Raw genomic sequence first — 24,271 nt, 5'->3', positions numbered from 1 at the left:
CGAAAACAAACTGAAAGTCACCCTGACAAAGATGGAAGAAATTTTCACAAAGTACAGCCTAAAAATTAATTATAAGAAAACAAAATTATTCATTACAAGTAAAGCAAATCCAATGAAAATAAACCCAGAAATAAATAATAACCTAATACAACAGGTATCCTCTTTTAAATATCTTGGAAGTCTTATTGCAGAAGAATGGAAGAAATCAATCAGATATTAAAGCATGAATAATCCAGCCAAAAAAGCATTCTACAGCAGAAGAAACATTTTTACCAGTAAAGGACTTAGGATCCAGCTCAAAACAGGCTAGTGAAAACATACATATGGAGCATTGCATTATATGGTTGTGAGGCCTGGACTCTAACAAAACAAGACTTGAAAAAGTTGGAAGCATTTGAACTTTGGTGCTGGAGAAAGATGATGAAAATTAGTTGGACAGAAAGGAAAAGTAATGAAGAAGTTCTAAATATAGTTCTTGAAGAGCGGTCATTAATGAAACACACTTAATAAGAGACGAAAAAGGTTAATTGGATACCATTTGAGGCATGGAGGACTGATTACAGAAATAATGGAGGAGACTGTAGAAGGAAAGAGGCCACTAGGCAGACCAAGAATTTCATATATAAATAACATAATGATGGTAACTGGAGCTAAGAGTTATGAAGAGATAAAAATGAGGTTAAAAGACAGGATGTTGTGATGTGCTGCTATAATTACCACTCTTGATGTACCAAAGAAGAAAGCTCAAGGAAGTGTAACATGGAAACATTTAGATATAACTCGAACGCACGCGATGGTAATATATTTTATTCTGACACATGAATACCAAAAATATCAACTTACCGAAGTATTCATCTCCTTCTATGATATCTACAGCAAGGGCAGGGAAGAGTGAGAGCAGAATGTGGCCAATCTTGCTATGTATGAAGGTATTGCAAAGAATAAGCACATGCAGTATAGTTTCCCCGAGCAGACCTCGATGTTCCAAGCGCCAACAAACTTTCCTTTTTCCAATGTCCTTGCTGCGATAATCGTTGGAATTACCGTTGTTGTCCATAGATATCACCACCTGACAAAGAATGAAAGAAATTAGTCGGAGGTCCGTAGCCCTTCATCTTATTTGACTGGCCAACTATAAGTTTCGAATAAATACTCTCCAAGAAACGACTTTCAGTGCACTTTAATTGGTAGTTTGAATAACTGTTTTTGTACGATCGTTTCTTAAAGAGGATAAACTGCAACTTATATGACTACATTTAATTTCTAAAATTTAAAAATATAATTGATTAATGGTATCATATTATGATTAATGGAAATCCCACCATTTTGTAAGTTCTAAATGAAGCTTTGCTGTTAGGTATCCATCTGAATGAGCACAGGAAAATACACAGGGCTTGAGAGAGAGATGTAAGAAGGGGTCCAGACCACGCCGTTTGTGATTCTCAGTAGACCACCGCCCCTCTCTTATGTCTCTAATTTTGTTGTGTTAATTTTCATTTTTTGCGTATTTACGGGTATTGCTTTCAATTGATTGATAGTATTTAGCCTTACTGCTGTTTTGGGGTAGCTATATATGCCACGATCTAGGAAAATGATTATGAGCAAGGTGGTTTCCCGTTGAGAAAGAGAGAGATGTAAGAAGGGGTCCAGACCACGCCGTTTGTGATTCTCAGTAGACCACCGCCCCTCTCTTATGTCTCTAATTTTGTTGTGTTAATTTTCATTTTTTGCGTATTTACGGGTATTGCTTTCAATTGATTGATAGTATTTAGCCTTACTGCTGTTTTGGGGTAGCTATATATGCCACGATCTAGGAAAATGATTATGAGCAAGGTGGTTTCCCGTTGCCTTCCTTGCCGTAATATATCCTATGACTATAGCCTGTGTGTTCACGGGGCCGGTTTGCCTGCTTTCGGGATGAACACCCCAGATAAACTGGTGGAAGAAACCCTGCTATCCACGCCCAAGACCGACTAACTTGGCTATGACTGAGAAAGATCCTTAAGTTCCTCATATCGTCGTCGACGGGAATCGAACCTAGGACACTTCTTCCCCAGGCATATGGTTGCGAAGCGCATTGCCACTAGGCTAACCGACCAGACATTGCTTTCAATACAAATACAAAAGTTCGTATTTGTATTGGACGCAGTGATTTAAAAAATAATCAATTTCTATTCATTATTATTATTATTATTATTATTATTATTATTATTATTATTATTATTATAATTATTATTATTATTATTATTATTATTATTATTATTATAGATTTGTTGGGAGGAAGCGCGAAATTTAATTTTCTGAATTTGATAGTTAAACCGTCAAATATCATTTTGATATTTGATTTGCCTTCGATTTGCAGACATTTATTTTTTCATTTATGAGTGATAGTAGGTCAGTTCTCCATGTTACAAGCCACACAGAAATTGACATGATTATTGAAGGCCACTACTGATAGCTGGGTGGACGTATTTAACGCATTAATAAAGGCAGTGAGACGGCAGTGCAAAGGCTAGCGATGTATTAAAGGCGATATTATTTTGACTAAATGCAGCACTATTTCGATGACGCAGTGAAGTCGTCGAAACTGCCAAGGTTTACTTAATGGCTAAGCGGAAGCGGGACACCAGTGTGTAATTAGTCTCTCTATTCGTAAACAGCGATGCACTTAAGCCATCTATCCATCTAACATGGTAAATTAATTTCCTGTAACTGGAAATTCCCCAAAACGTAAAGTATGATAGTTTTCGTGGTAATCTATGTTTAGTGTTGTACTGGAGCAAACCATTATAGTCTGCATTCGAAGATTTGCATTATCAATAATGGACCTTTGCCAAACCTTTCTTATAACTAGTTCGCATGAAAGTTTGCTTATCATTTTTTTCAAAATGTGTCATCAAGGACAGGAATTTCCAAACTTATTCTGCAATAGGAATATAGGGAAAAAGCTCTTTAAAATATTAAACACAAAATATTGAAAATGCTCAACATATATTTAAATTTGCACACGCTAGGACTTAGAAATGCATGGTCTTTCACCTCTGTCATCGAGACAGCTGATTGCATTATCTGCCAATGAATATAAAGAGTATTATATTTTCCTGTAAATATTTTATTATAATAATTTTCTTGGAGGTTACTACTACTACTACTACTACTACTACTACTACTACTACATGATATTTCCAAGCAGTAGAATGGCTCATCACGAGAGGAAACGTCACACAGCTAATCTTCTGCATCGCTTTATCCTCCATCTATACACTGTCCCATCTACACATGCCATCCACTGCTCACTAATGGTGTCTTTGCTCGTCTGCTAATTGAACATGTTCGCTGGCTGATTTCCTCGTATGCGGGATAAAAAAGCCGAGATAACTAAAGAAAAACTTAGCTACCTCCGTATTAGATCGGCTGGCACACTTCAGTTGAAAAAGTCCGTGTAATACTTCCTCTCACCAGGACGCAAATCGAACTGGAATCTTTTTCAACAGAAATGCGCAATGACAGAAATGATCATTCTTCCACCTGAGCTACTGGGGCATCAAAATAGATGTAGTGAGGGAATAGTGTGAATTGGGTCATAACGCATCATTTGCATCACTTTTCATACCGTGTTTCATTTGCCAGCTGTGATCCTTCCCAAACTCTTGTGACAGAACATAGTATCCGTATGGCTCCAGGTGGCGGTAATGACATCACATGCCGATATTACAATAGGAGAATTTCTCTTGACTAACCTCCCATAAAGATAATCCTGCTATGATCAGCAAGATCCTTTTTCTCCAACCTTCCAAGTTTCAAACAAATAATAAATACTCAATAAGTTATCTCGAATGCAAACATCCCCACCACCAGATTATCATAGAGACTCGGATTTTTCATCGAGGAAATCAGCCAGCATAGATCTGTTATTATCATTTCTTATTACGGTGTCTGCGTACTAACTTTCATGCCAAAGCGACAGCTCTTGCCTTTTTCCTGATCTTTGGTAAGGGCAAGTGGGATATTTGCCCGCGGAAGAAACTCTGATTTTAATCCAAATATTCAGAAAAATCGACTGTAGATTTCACACAAAACACACACACAGACAATATTAGCTACAGTTAGGAAGTTAAGATAACAATAATATAATAAATTTATGACTGAGCTTACTGTTGATGATGACGAACAATGGAGATCTACTACATGCTACCGATTTCGAAAAGTAAAAGAAGTAGATAAGAAATCTAAAAGATTTCTATATACTTCTTTCGTGTAATAAGGAGACTAATAAGTTTTTTAAAGATTCATTTGTTATTTTATTATTATTATTATTTGTTTTCCGTAAAATATAAATTCCATAAAATCAAATTTTATTTTTAAATTTGAAATCAGTTCAAAATTCACACACACACACAAAGGACTGTCTGCAATGAATCTGTGGTTAGATTAATTCAGAAATCATTACTTCTTTATATTGAAGTAAGAAATATTACAAGTTATCATTTGGAATGTGGAACGGAAGTGCTAACTCGAAAGTCATTTTGTCAAATTGGATTAATGTCTCTTTGTTACTTATTTCCTACGGAACATCGGGAAGCAGCTTACTAACTTCTATATTTTCTAAGTAGTTAATTTTTAGCATTATTGATTAATTTTATTATATTTATATTTAATACTTTGGAACGACGAAAATTCTATTTTCTGATTTTTTAATATTCGAAATGAAAATATTTATTATTATTATATTAAAAATTATCGGACCTCTGTGGAGTTAAAATGCTCATCTCGCGATGAGCGTTTTAACTCCACGGAGCAGGTCTCACTGTCACACATATACACACAGTTTATCATATTGTGCCTTAAATACATTTCACCGTCTCCGCACTCGCCACGCAGTCGGGTAAATAATTCCATCAGTCACCACTCTCCCTTCCAAAAACCAGCTCCTCATCCCCATGCTCATAATACAACTTCCAGGGATCACTTGTTCTCTCCTTGTCTTCCCCATTCTATCTAAAACAACTTCCAAATTAATCAGGTAATAACCCCTTACTAACTTATATGAGTCAATCATATTCCCCTCTCCTAGTCACCAGTTTCTCAAATTGCATTTTCCCAATCTGTCTTTGTACTCAACATTCAAGACACCAAAAACTACCTAAGTTAATCATTTGGACCCTTTCCAATACTTTATCTTTTTGAAAAATAGGTGACAAAATACATGGACAGTCAGCGACCATGATTCAGAATTGTCAATTCAATTCTGAACGATTGTCCAAACTATTCTTTATTGCGCTTTAATTACAACTCCTATAATAAGTTCCTTATGGAACCATAGCATACTCATTTCTACACGTCGTTGGTCTTCACATCATTTCATTAATCCGTTGTACTCTTCTCACTATTTTCGTAACGTGACCCCAAAATTTTAGGTCCGCGTCCACAATCACTCCCAGATCGCTCATCTCCTCTACCTCTTCGACGATATTTTCGCCAACTGTATACTCTACGTTACCTCACGTTTCCGCATCCCAAATCTCAAAACCTTACGCTTCGCAACATTGAACGGAAATCCCCACTCATATGTCCATTCAGCCAATGTATTCAAGTCTTCTTGCAAAGCTATGGCATACACTCGAACATTTTTCCTTAACTTTGCATCATCCGAGAACAACTGCATATCACGATTCAGACATCTTTGTCTTTTACATAAAAATTAAATAGTAATGAATCCAAAACAAAGCTTTTGGTACAGCACTAGTAATTTTCCTCTTCTGGGATATCGCTCCTCCATAGACAACTCGCTGATGCCTATCAGACAATGTAATATTAATTTATTATTTTTGTATGTTAATGATATTGGATAAGGTGTGTGAATGGCGATATGCAATTGTTTGAAGTTGATACAAGGCGGAGAACTGTAAGAGGTAGAGCATATGCTGTGACTTTTCTAGTACTTGAATTGACTGGCCGAATGGACAAATGAGAGGGATAAGCAGATAAATGTTGCACACTGTAAGGTTAGAAATTTGGGAAACAAAGAAGGGATATAGAGTATATAGTTGGTGAAGTATCTTAGATGAGGTGGAGATTATGAGAATCTGGGATTGATTGTAGATAAGGACCTAAAATTTTAGGGAAACATTGATAAAATCGTCAGGATAGCGTAGCAGCTTATGACTATAACATGCATACATCAATTGCCATAAGTTGCTACGATATCCTGACGATTTTATCAATGCTTCCCCCAACTTTTAGGTCCTTTTCATTTTATCTGGATTTAGAATTTTATTACATTTGAAATTTTATTACATATCACGTTGGTACTGTGTTTTTTAGTATCTGGAATGTTAAGTATGAAGACAGATTGAGAAAATGCAAATTGAGGAGGGGGGGGGGGTTGATTGAGACATATAACTTTTTAAGGAGTTATTATTAGATTAATGTGGATGAGGTTTGCATACAATAGACGAAGACAGGAAAGAATAAGTCCCTGGAGCGGGTTGTTTTTGCGTGCCGATTGTAATGCATTTCCCAAGAGTGTGGCAAGTTCAGAGACGGTAAATGTACGAGTATTTAAGGCACAATATGATAAATTGTGTGTATGTGATAGTGGGTCTTCTCCCAATATCTTTGGACTCCGTGGAGGTCTGTTTATTATTATATATCCACGGTGACGAAACTGCGGCTCGCGAGCCGCATGTAGCTCTTAAGTTTTATTGCGGCTCAAATAAAAAATATGGTTTTTCTTAATTTTCTAGCAGACATGGGGCAATCACCTAATAAAGTTTTTCTGAATGATGATAATAATTTAACAAAACTCGAGGCAAAGCCAAAAAAAGGGAAAAAAGCGATGTTTTTCTCTAAAAATCATCGATGTTTGTTTGCCATCCCTAATAAGCTGTATTTTGCTGCTCGATTGGTCAATGTTTTTGAGTGGCTTGATGAAATTTGCTGTTCATATGCTGTTCGAGAATGTAGTTATATTTATATTACCTTATCAGAAAATTTAAAAAGATACATTACTGAATTTCGTACTTCTTATATTTATAAAAAGGTAATAATTTAAATTCCAAATGATTTAAATATTAATATTTTATTTTTAAAATTTTATTATAGAATATTTTGCAGCATGACTCTTGAAAATAAACAGAAGCGGAAGTATATCGACGAACATAGAAATTTTAAGGAAGAATGGGAAGAAGACTATGCTTTTATTGAGAAAAATGGTAAAAGTTTTTGCTTCATCTGTAGTTCAACAGTGAGCAATTTCAAAGTAGGGAATTTAAAACGTCATTATGAAAAATTGCATCGCGAGTTTTCGTCTCAATATCCAGAAAAATCTGAAATACAAATAAAAAAGCTTAAATCGTTGAAATATTCAGTTAATAACCAAATTAACTTCATGACAAAATTTACTGAAGAATCTAAAACTGTAACATAGGCTAGTTTTAAAATATCATGGAATATCGCACGTGCAAAACGGCCTTACACCGAAGGGGAATTTATTAAGCAAAACATTCTTCATATAATTGAGTCACTAGGCACTAATAATTCAAAACTTTTAAGTTAATTACCGACATTCCTACCTCACGACATACGATTGAACGTCGAATTTCAGAAATAAACGTGGATTTATTATCAAAATTAGAAAACGATAGAAAAGATTGTGTGGCATTTAGTCTGGCGCTTGACGAATCAACTGACATTACAGACCAACCACAATTAGCAATTTTTATTCGTTTCGTTCTTGAGGACGGAGTGACGCGAGAAGAATTATTAGATTTAATAGCATTAAAAATTGTACTCGTGGCGTTGATATTAAGGAAGCTTTTGATGTTGCCCTTAAAAATGTTCCAAAAAGTAAATTAGTAAGTGTGGCTATTGATGGAGCAGCAGCAATGGTGGGTAAGAATGTAGGATTAATTGGACTTTTAAAAAAAGATGAAAGCATTACCGATTTCATTCCAATTCATTGTATTTTGCATCGAGAACATCTTGTTGCAAAACACTTTAATTTTTAACATGTGTTTACACCACTCATAAAAATCGTCAACTTCATTCGGACCAATGCAAAAAACCATCATCCGTTTCGAAATTTTATTGATGAAATTGATTTGAATGAACAAATAATTGATTTATTGTTGTACTGCATAGTGAGATGGAATGGTTATCTACGTATGATATATTGAACAAATTTGTAGCTTTATTGGAACCTATTATCGAATTCCTAGATATAAAAAAGCAATCATATCCACAATTAAAAAACAATGAATGGATCCAGGACTTAATGTTTTTTACCGATATAATGGAACATTTACAAAATTTCAATGTGTCGCTGCAAGGCAAGGACAAGAATATTTCAGAATTGAGTCAGAGCATTTTTAGTTTTTTTAAAAAAAATTACAATTTTTTCAAAAAAATATAAGTGAAAAGACATTCAATCACTTTCGACGCTTGAAAAAAGCGACTTCAGGATGTGATATTCTTCCTACAGTCATCAGTAACTATCGAGCAAAATTAAACAACCTGTTGGACGATTTTGAAGAACGATTTGTAGACTTACAAGAATTAAAACCATCTATCGCATTTCTCTTAAATCCATTTGAAATTGATGTAATTAACAACGTTTCCCGCTTTTAAAAAGCATACTTCCTGGAACGGCATTAGGAGAAATGGAGTTAATAGAAATGTAAGAAGACGAAGGTCTTAAAATATTACATAAATCAGTAAATTCAATCAATGATTTTGGAAATGTGTACCTATCATAAAGTACTGCCATTTAAAAAATGCAGTATATCGTTTATTATCAATTTTTGGACCGACGTATGATGTTGAATCATTGTACCCAATGATGAAATTTGTAAAATCCAAGTATCGTTCTCAATTAACAAACCAACATTTGAAAGAATTAATAAGAAGTTCAATCACTAATTACAAACCAAATTATCAAAAATTAGTTGCTAACTTAGAAATCCATAAACTTTCTACTAGTAAAGAGTAAATAAAAAATGTGAATACATGTAAAAAAATGTAATAATAAATATAATGTTTCAAAAACTTTTTTTTCCTTATTCCTTATAAATGATATTGTATTTATATGTGTACGTATATGACTGACATAGACCTTTGGGATGTGGCTCTCAACAGTTTCTGGTAGGTAACTAGGGCTCTTGCTGCAAAAACTCTGGCCACCCCTGTTATATATAATAGTAATAATAATAAATTATGTTTATGTCATCTGTGTAAATAATCCAGACACATTTTGTTATATCTGTGATAGTATTGAAGTGAAAAAGAGGCATTCAAAACATAGAACATTTTTCTGGTGTATATTTACTCTTTTCTGAAAAATCCTTACTGTATTCGAAAACATATATATATATATATATATATATATATATATATTTTTTTTTTTTTTTTTTAACTTAAACAAGCTTATGAAAACACCGACATAGAAAGTTATTTGAACGCAAAACCAAATCGATAGTTTATGGGAACGGTATAATTCAAATTGAATTGAACGCCTACGAACTATCGAATTTCAATTTCAATTTGTAGGCGTTCTAATACCAGTTTTCTAATACCAATTGTGTTACCTTCTACATTTCTTTCTCCTGCAAAGACCTTGAATAACATATTCATGTTAGATGCTATCTCTACTTCAGGTTTTTTGTAATGTCAAGTGTATATACTTGTTTTCCTACGAAATTCGTTATCATAAAAAGAAGGGAGTTTCATCTACATTTTAGAATATCTAGAACATTCATGACAATGTTCTACAAATAATAATAATAATAATAAAAAAAAATATTTTAAATTAGTCATTAAAACTTTATAATTCATACATACTATTTACAAAATATATATTATATGCATAATGTTATATAAAATGTCATCATTATGCATAGATAGCATGATTTATATACAATTAATATTTTATTAATAAAATAAAAAAAATAACAAAAAATCTTAAAAGAAAGAGAGGGAGAGATTAATGTAAATGGTGAAATCATCAGTAACATCTGATATACTGATGACACAGCTCTCCTGGCTGAAAATATTCAGGATCTTCAAAATCTTCTGGAACTAGTGAATGAAGAGGGTGAAAAAATTGGATTAAAAATAAATATCACCAAAACTAAATTCATGGTCATAAGCAAGAAACCAATTCTTAATTCATCACTTTATTTAAATGGGAAACGAATAGAAAGAGTGACAAAATTTAAATATCTCGGATGCTGGTTAAATGAAGAATGCAATCCAGAAACGGAAATAAAAGTTAGAATTGAAATGACAAGAAAAAAGTTTCTCCTGATGAAATCAACACTGTGTAACCGCAACTTAAACTTAGAGCTTAGAGTACTCATGGTTAAATGCTATGTATGGGCTATACTGCTGTACGGTGCAGAAACTTGGACCTTGAAAACAACATCAATAAAAAAAACGGATGTTAAAAATCCCATGGACAGCAAAAACGTCCAATCAGGAAGTACTGGAATAAATGGGGAAATCACGTGAACTTTTAGATACCATAAAAAGAAGGAAAACTGCATATCATGGTCACCTACTTCGTAATGAAAAATATAAAATACTTCAATTGCTTATAAAGGGGAAGATAAATGGAAGAAGAGGACAAGGAAGACGAAGAAAATCTTGGTCGGCAGACATCAGACAGTGGACTGGCATGAGCTCTGAGGGACTGTTTAGACTGGCTGAGGATCGCTCAAAATTTGCCAAGGTGGTAGCCGACCTCCGATAGGAGATGGCACTCAAAGGAGAGTAATATTTTATTGTTACGTATTTCGTTCTCTACTGACTCTCTGTAAAGTCATTTATATGTAGAGTCTCGGTCATTTATAAATGTACATTTGCCAGAGAGAGAGATTATTTTCATTCTCTTAGTAGAAATTCGGACGATGTTTTGAACGGCTGTCGATCTACAACTCTTTATGAAATTTAGCTTAAAAGTCATTTTTATTTAACTTACATGTTTTGTGTCTGCCTGTTCTCAGTGTAGAACTCACTGTTTCCTTCTTTTTTTCCCCCGAACATTACACTCCTGACCTTTCTTTCCATTCCCATCAAAAGATTAGGGACTCAAGTATTTATCTTGACCGGTAGAAATGAAGGTTATTTTAGGCGATATGTTGTGAATGATAGCGTACAGTCACGAAATAGGTTTTACTCATGAACGGACTCTCAAAACAGGTCGACAGTTCTCTCAGGACATATAAAACTTTGTAAAGAAAATGAGAATAGGAATGAATGCAGGGTTTGGGAACCTTCCCTTATTTATAAAAGGATTTCAATATTATTCGATATTTACAAGTTAAACTGATAACTAACATGGACTGTTAAAGCTTTAGACATTTATTTCTATCTGACTTCAGCGAATTTCTTTTATCATCTACCATACAGTCTTCTTGAATCGCCGGAATGCCTTTCATGTACTTGTACTCCAAACATGTTTCTGGATTTAATTAATTTTTAAATCGAAAACTTAATAATGTACGCTACAGAAATTTCATGAACGAATAAGAAGGCAAACAGCTTATTTTGCTTTTCGAAATTTGTAAAGGTTTAGAAGTACTGTCAGATTATTTTTAGGTGGGTTTAGTAAAATACATATTACTTTATTACTTTGTTCACTTTATTACTTTATTCGTTCACTCTTTGGCAATTGATTACAGCAGTCTGGCAAGTATTTCGATTCCTGAAATTTTTGTTAGAATTCAGAATATGAATTTGTGCGTAGTTAGTGGCTTTGTATAAATGATGTATCGATGTTGTTTGCAAATGTTGCGTATAGTGTAGACCAGGGCTTTTTATTTATTTATTTATTTTAATGTTGGGCCCATATACGAGAGGTTGGCTGGTCAACCTATAGTACGTTAGTACTGTATATGGGTAGTGGGATGGGAAAGGAGAAACTTATTTACATTTGCTTTAAAAGCCTATATGTTGTATTCCTTGGGAAATACGTCAGGAGGAAGACTACAGTACCGCAGTAGCAGGGATGAAGGAGGAGGATAAGAAACTTGTTCTGTGGGTTTCAAGGTGTACTGTGAAAGGATGTTGGGCACAGCTGTACGTGTTTCAATGGGCTTAGTCCAGAGTGGGGGAATTATTGATGCTGTTTCAGATGAACATTTTCGAAGGAAATATTTATAGAATATACAAATTGCAGAGACCAAGCGTCTATGTGAAAGTGAGGGGAGTGAGTTGGTGAGAGATAGGTCATTATCAGTCTAATTGCTCTTCTCTGTATTGAGTCAAGCATTTTGAGGGAGCGTTTAGGAGTCCCACTCCAAATGTGACAGCATCGATAGCTGGGCGGATTTATGATTTGTATAATGTTAACAGCTGTTTAGAAGTGAAGAAGCGTCTTGAGCGAAAGAGAAAATCCAGTTTTTTGGAAGCTGAGGATGCAATGGCTGTGATATGTTTATGCCAGGAGAGGCTTGATGACAGGGTAATTCCGAGAAGAGAGATCTCATCTTGTCTGGGAATTTGAGTGTTATCAAAAACAATGTTGGGGAAAATGGTTATTTTTTTTTTGTGAGAAATAAGACAGAATTGGGTTTTACTAGCATTGAAGTTGACGAGGTTATCTAAGCCCCATTGGAGAATGGCTTGGAGATCAGAATTAAGGGCAGTGGTGGTTGATGTTCTGTGGATTGAAGTGGGTTGTGTAGAGTAGGGTTTGTCAAATGAGAGGGAGGAGTGTAATGTGCTGTCGTCTGCAAAACTGTTTATTGGGTTAGAGGTCAATTGAAGTAGGTCATTGATATATAGAAGGAAGAGGGTCGGTAAGAGAACTGAACCTTGAGGGACCCCAGTATTAGTTGGATGGTGAGAGGATAGGGAGCCATCTACCATCACACATAGTGTTCGTCCAGACAGGAAGCGGGCAATCCATCTGCAGAAGTTCTGAGACAGTCCAAATGATGGGATTTTGCTTAGTAAGCCTTTGTGCCAGACCCGGTCAAAGGCTTTAGAAATATCAAGTGCAACTACTTAGGATTCGCCTAATTTCTCCATGGCATTTGTCCAGCGATGGGTGATGTTGAGAGTAGATCTCCTGTTGATCTGTTTCGACGGAATCTGTACTGGTGGTCGCTTAATAGTTGGGCACCTTCAAGGTAGAGAAGGAGTTGAAAGTTGATGGTTTTCTCCATCACTTTAGATAGGACTGAAGTGAGTGAGATAGGAGGTAGTTAGATGGCAGTGATTTGTCACCCTTTTTATGAATGGGTTGAATGTGGACTAGTTTCCAGGCTTTGGAATAAATATATATACTAGTGGAGTAAGAGAGTGAGTGTGTACAGATGGCATAGGATAGGAGTCAGTACTGTTGCGCAGACTTTCAGGACAATTGGAGGTATGTCATCAAGGCCAGGAGACTTTTTTGTGTCTAATTTAGACAATAGGTTTATGATATCTTTTTGGCAAAAGGATACAGGGAGCATTGCATGTTAGGCAGTTGGAATGACTGGTGGGCATTTGCCAATGGCAGTTATGTCATTTGCAAATGACAAATAACCTCCTGGCTTCACGCAAAGTGTGAAGCCAGGAGGTTAGCTTTTTCTGTGGGTGATGTTGCAAATGAGCTATCTGGGTATCATAGAGGTGGGAATAGTGTAGGGCAAAAATTACGACCAATTGCCTTGGCAAGAGACCAACAGGCATGTCTGCCATTTGAACAGGCTGCAAGCTTCCTGCTTTTTGCCAGTTCAAATTCTATTTTAGAAGCATTGATAATTTTCTTGCATCTGTTTCGGGCTTCAGTATAGGCATTGAAGGAGGATAAGTTCTTGATTTGAGCCAGTTATGGTATGCCTGATTTTTCATTTGTACCGTCTTGGCACATTTTTTGGAGAACCAGAGTTTAGTTAGGGGACGGCAGTTCAGAGTGGTGCATGGAATGTATGTTTTCATGCCAGTGAGGATCACTTTGGTGATGCGTTCAGTGCATATGTTTGGACTGGAAGACCGAAAACAATAATCCAACCATGGGAATGTAGCATAATTGTCTCGGAGACTGTCCCATTTGGCACTGTTATAATGCCAAACTACGCTTGTATGGGAGTGACTTTATTAGCGTTGTTGCATGGGGAGGAGATGAGCACTAGGTTGTGGTCAGAATTATCCAGGGGGCTCACTACATTCACTACATATTTGGATGGGTCATTAGTAAGGAAGAGATCTAGGATATATTTTGAGTTTTGAGATCTAGGATATTTTTTGAGTGGTTCAGGTTATGTGGTATTCTGGTCGGATTTTGAACAATTTGTGTAAGGTCATTAGTGATGGCAAATGTTTCAGCATCTCTGTCTGCAGGATCTGTACAACTGGAAGAGGAAAGCCAATTGGTGTTGTGGACATTAAAATCTCATAGGAGGATGATTTCACTGTTAGGAGAGTAGAACTAGAGAAAATCAACTTTTAGGGAGGGGAAATGAAAGGGCTCAGAATGATTGGTGGTATTAGAAGAGCGATAGAGACAGCAGATGAATTTGACGGAGTGGAGGAGGGATAGCTTTAGCCAAAGAAGGTCGAAGTTGGGCGATTATAGGGTAGTTGCTCTCTGGCAGGGTATGTCAGAGCGGATATATGCACAGACGCCACCCTTGGGTCGAAAGGAGTTAAATAGTATATAGTTATGGAGGTTGAGATGGATAGTGCTGGGGAAAGGTGAGATTTGAGTTTCTGTTAAAAAGAGTAAGTGGGGTTTGGCAGACTGTAGATGGTACTGGACGTAGTGGAAGGTTGTCCAACCTCTGGTAATCCGAGGGCTATATTAAAAAAAAAAAGATTTACCCGAGGGCCGCATCATAGTGCGTATCTAGTAATTTGGTGAGCAACAGAGACACAATCTCGATAACTGAACAAACGAACAACACTAACCGCGCGCTCACGTTCCCCGTGAGCGGCCAGAGCATGTGCGTTTGAAGAAAACAGTATAAGAACTCTTCTTTGACACATCTAATATTTGAAAAACACGTGGGTATATATAGTGATGTAAACACACCATATAAAATTAACAACATCGCGATTATTGATTAATGATAGAATTAAAATATCTAGTACGCATTCGATTCCAATTGTTATTTTATTTTATTTTTTCCTCGTGAAACTCAAAAATCACAGGGGGGACAGCACAAAATCGCACCGCGGGCCGCATGCGGCGCGCAGGTAGTGCTTTGGACAGCCCTGGTGTAGACGGTAGGTTGGTTGGAATAGAGTGTCCTCTGGCAATGAGACCTTGTACTCCTTGGAGCTTTCACGTAATAATAATAATAGGGCCATTTTCAGTAGCATAAAGAGCAAAACATATCTTAAATGTTAAAACTACTGTGCTCTGCCTGAAATAAGATTCATTTCAGCCTCGTCGAAGCATTTTAACTGGCAGAATTATTCGAACCAGTACGTATTAATAATTCCTCACTAGCTGGAAAAACTTTAATGGGATGTGTACTTACAATCTCTAATAAACTTTTTCCAATCATTTTAATGATTCCACCTGGGCTTCTTGCACAGGAGAAATTAAGAAAAAGAAAATGTCTAGAATCCATATGCGTAAAACGGATCGGCAGTTCATAAGTGCATGATTAATTACTGACATGTTGAATTTTTACAAAAGTAATACTATTCGATAGAGTTACTTGAATAACGCGACCTTGTCAGAGCCATCATGATAGTTATCGTGGAAATGTAGATCATTGAAAACTGAATTCCGAACACCTTTCAATATACTAAACAAATTACAACAAATAATAACAGACAATTTTATAAAAGGGTGCATTTCACAACAGCGTTCTTCTCCCATCCTTCATTAGCACAATGCTTGAACCTAAGACAGTTTTTTTGCACATATATTCTCAACATAATTTTGTCATTAAAATCGTTCGAAACGACTTGGCAAATTTTAATATCAATTCGAAATATTGAATTTTGATTAACTCTATCAATCAGGAAGTAATTGTTATTATCATCATTTGAATCATTTTTACCAATAAATATTAGAGAATGATAATAGAAATATATTATCAAAATAGAGAATGATAATAGAAAAACATTTCTATAACTAGCCATAGATGTAGGACTTATTCAACATCGAAAATTACTGCACTTTAGTGTACACATATAATCAAATAAACTAGATTTAGCATGCTCTTCTAATTGTCCAAGTACAGATGTTTACATGCACTTGAAATTGTGGTACTTCTGTAAATTCGAGCGATGTCAAACTTTATATAGCATGTTTATAAAACGTCAACCCTTTTTGCCTTATGCAATGGCTTTTGTTTTGCAAACGTTTTTCCACCACAAATTATCCCACTAACACATCTCCACGATCTCAAGTGCTAAATTTTTTTCCAGACGGTGAGGAATTATTAATATCAGTTCGAATTATTTTCAGATTTCTGACAGTAAAAATGATATTAAAACTAAGACTGAACTACAAGAATATATATATATATATATAATTTTGACATACACAGTGTGCCCGTTAAATAATGCGACTGTTTTTTTTTTTTTTGAATAAAAGTAACAAACGTGTTTATAGTTTTGACAGCTAGAGTGTGTTGTAATCTCAGGTGCAACTTTTGAGTCGGGTGACGAAGCAGTTTTCCTGTAGCAACTTGAAGTAAGAGAGTTGGTGAGCGTGCCATAAGTTGAGTCATGGAGCAAAGAGCTGTGATAAAATTTTACTGTAAATTAGGAAAACTGCTACCGAAGTGTAGCAAGACCTAAAAAAAGTTTCCTGCGACGGCTCTCTAAGCCGTGCACAGACAGTCCAGGTGTTCTGCTGGTTCTCAACCTTTAAAGAGTGTAGAGAGTTCCTGGAGGATGAATCACTCTGTGGATGAGTTTTTTCGACGCTGCTGGAATTATCACCGCGAATGTGTACTTGAGGACACCACAGTGAACTTTCAGTATTATTTAGGAGTAATCCATGTCTGTAGCTCGCATGCGACGTGTCAGGAAAGATATCCAAAAAATTCACCGAAAACAATTAATCGAACAACAGTTAATCGAAAAAGCAATTAACCGAATGGCAGTTCCTTCGGAAAAGCAATTCATCGAATGGCAGTTAATTGAAAACACAATTTATCGAAAGGCAATTAATTGAAACTACAAATCATCGAATTAACAGTTCGGCGAAAAATGAATTATCAAATAGGACTGCAGTTTTTAATGGATTAACTTGTGATTTAATTGAAGCTTAGCATGATATTCCCTTTATACATGCTATAGACGTGTGTGGCATTTCATTGAGGGATATTCCTTTCAGGCAGTATATGCGTTTTGTGTATTTTATGTGTGTTTTACACAATCTGGAAGAGATTATGTAAAAAAAGTTTAATTATTATTATTCCCCCTTATCCTTCTCTCTGGGGTAGCAATGCTATTTTACTAGGGAATAATCAGAGAAAAAGATGGTTCCCATTGTCTTTCTTATCCGGTAAGTGTTTTATATCCGTAGATATGTGAGTTTATGGGACCTGGTTTGCGGGATGAAACGCCCGAGTTTCCGGGAGTAAAACTCTGTCATCTCCATATGAGAGTGGATAACTAACCTTTATTTGAAAAGAACTGATAAAAATTCTTCGCGTCATGCACGGGAACTCAGGTCTTTCCATCTAAGGCTTCATTCATACCGACTGAACTACGACACACACGCACATACACCAGTTATATGAGATGAATTTCCCTCCGATTTTATTATGTGACACCTCCAGGGAGTCCAAAAACTCATCGAGGGAAGGCAACCACTCTATAACTCTCTGTCTCCACCACTTAACCCACCAACTACAACAAACCGCAATTACCATCACCATCTACACCACTAGTATTTTAACAGACAATACAAACATCCATGCCCAAGACGGGATTCGAGCCCACAGCCGTTTGGCTGGAGCGCGGATACGCTAACCACTCGGCCAACCAGGCTGTCAGTTTGGTGTCTGGTATTTGAACCTTTTACAAAAATTTGTCGAACTGTTCCAGTTTTTAGTTCAACTATATTCGGGTCTACAAAGGGACACGGGTAAAAATTATATATTGCAATAACTCTCTGACTTAGTGGAATACGCGCGAAGGTCAGAATTTGTAAAATTCACAAGAAGTCTATGTGGTTCAGTTTTAGTTCCAACAGGATCACTTTTATCATAAAATTTTGGCAAAGAAGTTTCGAAATTATATTAATAATTCCTCTCTAGCTGGATGAAATTTAATGAAATAATATAGTTAAAATTTATTTTAAAATTTGCCAGTTTTGATTTCAGTCTAATCATTGTTGTTGTGAAAAAAAATAGAGCGAACTTTTTTGTCTAGAGATAAATCAGTATCTACACAATGAAGTAACAAGTACGCTTACAGAATAATCTTGTAAAAAACAACAAAATACTTATAACGTCTCAATGACCATCTACATGTGTTATTTACATCTTTCATAATTTATCTTTCAATGAATTATAAAAGAACACACACACACACACACACACACACACACACACACACACACACACACACACACACACACACACACACACACACACACACACACACACACACACACACACACACACACACACACACACACACACACAAAGAATGCTATTACGCAACGCGTCTTTTAATGATCATCTACAATTATTTCTTTGGATCCATTTTTCTTCAAACAGGAGCAGAGTTGTATTTTATAAGAAGTGAAAAGTGTTAAATTAAATTAACCTAATTAAAGACCCTTATTGAACAATGTCGTGTTCAATAAGGGTCTTTACTCAGCAAGATAGCGAGATTTAACAATGTCTCTCTCTCTGTCTCTCTCTCAGCATTAAAATCGATCGATTGACAACTAAATGCAGGATTCGTTCTCTTTCTGCATTGCCTTTTTGTTAGCGTCCTATTTTTTTAAAATTATCTTTTCTACTTCTCGTCGTTAGTTATAACTACTTGCTGACCTCCGGAAAAAAAAATGTACCCCACTTCTTTTAACATATTTGCTAATGTTTTAAAAATAAATATAAAATAAACCAATACACCAATAATCTATCATAATAATAACATCTCAAATTAGTAATGCATTATATGTTTTTTGTTTTACTGTTTTTAAATCTCTTATAAGTAAATTTATGCAATTTTCGAAACCATGCAGGATGAGTCGTCTTATACAGTAGATATAGTTTGAAATGCAATTAGTATTTAAAAGACTTCAGTAATGTGATATGTGTAATATTTGCAATACATAATGATATGCTTATTCAGGACACTCCTAAATGTCCAGTGTCCACTGTTCAACGATGTTACTACATTTCCTTAATTCATTTCACATATTAATTCGTTGTGCACAGGTACACGAGGCTCGTATATAACGCTTTCAATCGAACACAACTTTGTGTGTGTGTGTGTGTGTGTGTGTGTGTGTGTGTGTGTGTGTGTGTGTGTGTGTGTGTGTGTGTGTGTGTGTGTGTGTGTGTGTCTTTCCATTGTAAAGAAATGGTTCTTAAAATTGAGCAACTCAAGAACATCGTGTATCTTCCATCACGCTTACATTTCCAAATATTTCAAGAGACGCAAATCCTGTCAATATTTAAATAAAAATTCGAAAGAAAAAATTGTAGATGATTTGCATTTGTAGATGATATGATTTTGATAATTATTTTTCATTTTCGACTCATTATCGATGCTAATTGAATTTGGTTGTTATATGTTACTAGCCAGAGAATTTTTTAGTGTGAAAACATGATTACGAAATAACAACCTCTAAACATCTTTTCGTTACTTTTTATGAAAAGTAATGTTCATTGGAAGTCTGAAAAAAAAAAAAACTATTCTTCCTGATCTCCCAATGTTAAGTAAGTCAATCTGCTATAATAGATAGAAGTGGATTAATGTTAATGGCAGCTATTAGCGTTTCGATTATCGGCGAGCAATCTGTGACTTATGACTATAGAAAAGCAAGAAAAAGGCCTCAAAAGATTTGAAAAAGTTCCACGTTTGGTCTCCAGAGCACGGTTTCCGAGTTATGTAAATAAACAAAAATTCAAAAGATATATAAATTGATATAAAAATCTTCCCCCCCCCCAATAATACAGTAGTGTATTTTTACAACTTTGGGAAGAAAATAGCTTGTTATTATGGAAATAAGTCAGTTGACACGTTCTCAATGATGTAGATCAAGGTTTCCCAAACTTTTTTTGTTACGTGGATCGGTTATTTTAATACTTCATCTTCGCGACTCACTAAAATTCTTATGGTCAATAGATAAAATAAAACAGATTTGAATGTTCATAGAGTTTTCATTTATTATTATTATAATAAGGAAGCATTTACTCTTACAAAAATATAAAGAAATTAAACTAAAGCTAAGCAATTTATTAATGAGAAGTGTGATGCTGTTGTTTGTTAACTAGAAACTTCAGGTTTGGAGAAAAAGATGATAACTTTATTCTTAAATCCAGTTCGACTTCCAATCAGTTTCTATTTTTATTTAAAAAAAAAACAGTGTTGAAAAGCCTGTTTCACACTTGTAGGTTGTGACAAAAGGCATTAGAAATTTTATCGCTTTTTCTGCTAAAACTGGATACTACTGACTGCAAGACAGCCAAAAATCCATCAGTGGTATTGTGTTAAAGATGTCCTTGAGTGCCGTATCACACGATAGCTCAATTATAGATTCAATATCTGAATCCGGCAATTCTGTCTCAGATTCTGTGTTCACTGTAAAAGGATACCTTATCCATGCTTTTTTGCTGTTGATTGGGGAAAATATTCCTTCAGACTTGCTTGCAGTCCTAGCATATGTTCCTTGATAACAGCTGAAATTTCATTCGGCATGGAACTCATTATACTCTTTTTGTAATTCTGTTAGCTTTGTAAAAGATTTGTAATTCTCTTCTTCCACACGACGAGACCACAAATTGAGTTTTTTTGTTTCAGCTTCTACCTTCTCTTGCACTTTAAATACAGTTACATTGCTACCTTGTAATGTCAGATTTAAATTATTCAAAAAATCAAAAATGTCACAAAGGTAGGAGGCAACCTTGATTAACCAAGGTACACGTAATCAGTAAACACAAAAAAAATACGCTCTCACTCAATGCTTAACTCAAACTGAACAAGCAGAGCGAGTACGTGGCGGGCGAGTAAAACAAACGCCAGATCGCCGAACGATTCGGCTGAGCGCGGTTGCCGCCGCGCATCCTCGCCATTAGTTGAGCTACTTTATCGCAAACAAAGAGACTGTGAAATGGCGACGCGGACACGGACTGAGCAAGTTTTTCGTCTGTATTAATTAAATTATTTATTCATTAGTCCCGATTAAACGCTATTTACTTGTATTTTAGAGTTTCGTGAAAAAAGAAAACCCCAAAACGAAACACTTAGGTTTTCGAGAGTTTTTTTAGATGACCCGGCATTTAGCTTTCGTGACCCAGCACCGGGTCACGAAAGGAAACGCTGATGTAGATAATCTTAGTAACAGTTGCAAGAAGAATTATAACAATGAAAAATGCAAACGCTGCTTGTCTTCATTTTAGTAATTAATTAATTAGTATTAATTTACTGCTCCGAATGAAAGTAAAATGTGTCAACATGATTTGTTATGTTTTACTGGTTATAAATAATGATCACATCTTTAATTGTTTGAAATGGGGATCTGTGTTAGTGACAACTTTTAATAAATAAATTTCAAGCATATTTTTAAATTTATTATTATTTTAAATTTGATTGCAAAATCGAATTTGCGGCCAACTTGGCCGAGCGGTTAAGTACTCGCTTTCCAACCTGTAAGTTGTGAGTTCAAATGGTCTCCGGCGGATGACTTTCAGTGGAAGATGAATTCATCGCCCGGTGTGAAACCGCCTCCCTGATTACTGGAGACCTGAATGGTCTTTAAAAAGTTCCATATTTCGTCTCCAGAGCAGGGTTTCTGGGCTATGTAAAAATTAATAAAAAAATACAAAAAACAATATAAAATCGATTACTAATTTAATAAGCCGAAAGGCTATTTTACCGGCGAACATGTTAATAGAAAGGGGAATGGTAAATCCCTTTATGTTTTAATAGCGGGGTACGAAACTCGGATCGAAATCCATGGAGTTTCATGCCGAAAAAAACTATCGGCAGGCCCAAGTATAAATGATCACTTGGATAGTATAACACCAGGGCAATTCCGTGCAAAGGTGAGCAAGCTCCCTCACTAACTTTAATATTCTTTCATAATGTAAAACCCAGCTCCTAAGAGATGTATACTGTATATATATTGTTTTACATTATGAGAAGAGGTCACTACCCAGACCGGTTTCAACCTTTTTTGAGGTCTCATCAGTAAGTAGGTAGACCTGGAATTTTTGAGGTCTCGTCAGTGAGCAGGTAGACCTGGAATTGGGGGGGGGGGGGGTGGGGGGGGGGGGGGGTGGGGGGGGGGGGGGGTGGGGGGGGGGGGGGGTGGGGGGGGGGGGGGGTGGGGGGGGGGGGGGGTGGGGGGGGGGGGGGGTGGGGGGGGGGGGGGGTGGGGGGGGGGGGGGGTGGGGGGGGGGGGGGGTGGGGGGGGGGGGGGGTGGGGGGGGGGGGGGGTGGGGGGGGGGGGGGGTGGGGGGGGGGGGGGGTGGGGGGGGGGGGGGGTGGGGGGGGGGGGGGGTGGGGGGGGGGGGGGGTGGGGGGGGGGGGGGGTGGGGGGGGGGGGGGGTGGGGGGGGGGGGGGGTGGGGGGGGGGGGGGGTGGGGGGGGGGGGGGGTGGGGGGGGGGGGGGGTGGGGGGGGGGGGGGGTGGGGGGGGGGGGGGGTGGGGGGGGGGGGGGGTGGGGGGGGGGGGGGGTGGGGGGGGGGGGGGGTGGGGGGGGGGGGGGGTGGGGGGGGGGGGGGGTGGGGGGGGGGGGGGGTGGGGAATAAATCTCTGAAAACTTATCAGTCAAATACACAATTCACCATCAATAACACACGACACAAAACACTAACACGCGAGCCGCCTTTTTTCCACTCAGTCCTCTCCAGAATCAATATCAAGGTTTTAAGTGAACATGAACTTACATACCTCTACTATCTAATTGCCGAAGTGGTGTACTCCTATATTTAATGTTAATTACTAATTTAATAAGCCGAAAGGCTATTTTTACCGGCAAACATGTTAATAGAAAGGGGGATGGGAATTCCCTTTATGTTTTTGCTATTAACATGTTCGCCGATAAAATAGCTTTTCGGCTTATTAAATTAGTAATTAACATTAAATATAGGAGTACACCCTTCGGCAATTCGATAGGAGAGGTATGTAAGTTCATGTTCACTTAAAACCTTGATATTCCAGGTCTACCCACTCACTGATGAGACCTCAAAAAAGATTGAAACCGGTCTGGGTAATGACCTCTTCTCATAATGTAAAACAATATATATATATATATATATATACATCTCTTAGGAGCTGGGTTTTACATTAGGAAAGAATATTAAAGTTACTGAGGGAGCTTACACCACCTTTGCATGGAGTTGCCCTAGTGTTGTACTATCCAAGTGATCATTTATACTTGGGCCTGCCGATAGTTTTTTTCAGCATGAAACTCTATGGATTTCGATCAGAGTTTCATACCCGGCTATTAAAACATAAAGGGATTTACCATCCCCCTTTCCATTAACATGTTCGCCGGTAAAAATAGCCTTTCGGCTTATTAAATTAGTAATTAACATTAAATATAGGAGTACACCACTTCGGCAATTCGATAGTAGAGGTATTTAAGTTCATGTTCACTTAAAACCTTGATATTGGGGATTAGGAGAAAAAATGGCGGCCCGTGTGTTAGTGTTTTGTGTAGTGTATTATTGATGATGAAATTAAAGAGTCAGCTGAGTCATTGTGTTGTTAATTAGTGGCGATAGTTTTGAATGATAAATGATATATACAGAGGTAAGTGTTCTTCATTTTCTAAGGTTTTTTAAGGTGAAATATTTGCTACCGTTGCTGGTAGATCGATTTGATCTACGGGATATATATAATAGAGTAACATTTTATTGCTGGTAGACACCTAAGAGTGTCTACGGGATCTGCTAGTGGACCCTCAAAAGTTCACAGGATTCTCTTTGCCTGCTCGGGGCACCTGAGGGACCTCTACTCTTTCTCCATCTGTGTATCAACACATTTTTATTTCTTGAAATGACAAAACTTCTAAATGAGACCCAATTCGAAGAAGTCTACAGGGAATTCCTCAGACTGGGAAAGCTACTGAGTGATAACTGGCCGGGAAAGGTTAAACTGTATGACACGTTTCCCCCTGAATGTGTCT

At 36.8% G+C, this 24,271-nt stretch overlaps 1 protein-coding gene and 1 non-coding gene across 2 annotated transcripts in view; both read right to left on the bottom strand.

Annotated features, from left to right (window-relative positions):
• Positions 1 to 24,271, bottom strand: part of LOC150109821 (uncharacterized) — a 185,953-nt gene that overhangs the window by 85,237 nt on the left and 76,445 nt on the right. Inside the window, exon 3 of the mRNA XM_090414049.1 lies at positions 844 to 1,069. Within this exon, the coding sequence (XP_090270175.1) occupies positions 844 to 1,069 (226 nt within the window). The remainder of the gene's footprint in view (positions 1 to 843; positions 1,070 to 24,271) is intronic.
• On the bottom strand, positions 3,556 to 3,855 carry LOC150109822 (Nuclear RNase P). Its single transcript, XR_016549049.1, has one exon.

Source organism: Typopeltis vanoorti, chromosome 1 (genome assembly GCF_054136105.1).
Source record: "Typopeltis vanoorti isolate ZY-2024b chromosome 1, IOZ_Tvanoo_1.0, whole genome shotgun sequence".
Lineage (NCBI taxonomy): Eukaryota > Metazoa > Arthropoda > Arachnida > Uropygi > Thelyphonidae > Typopeltis > Typopeltis vanoorti.
Note: the sequence above shows the minus strand (reverse complement) of the source record. Positions and strands in the feature narration are given on the sequence as shown.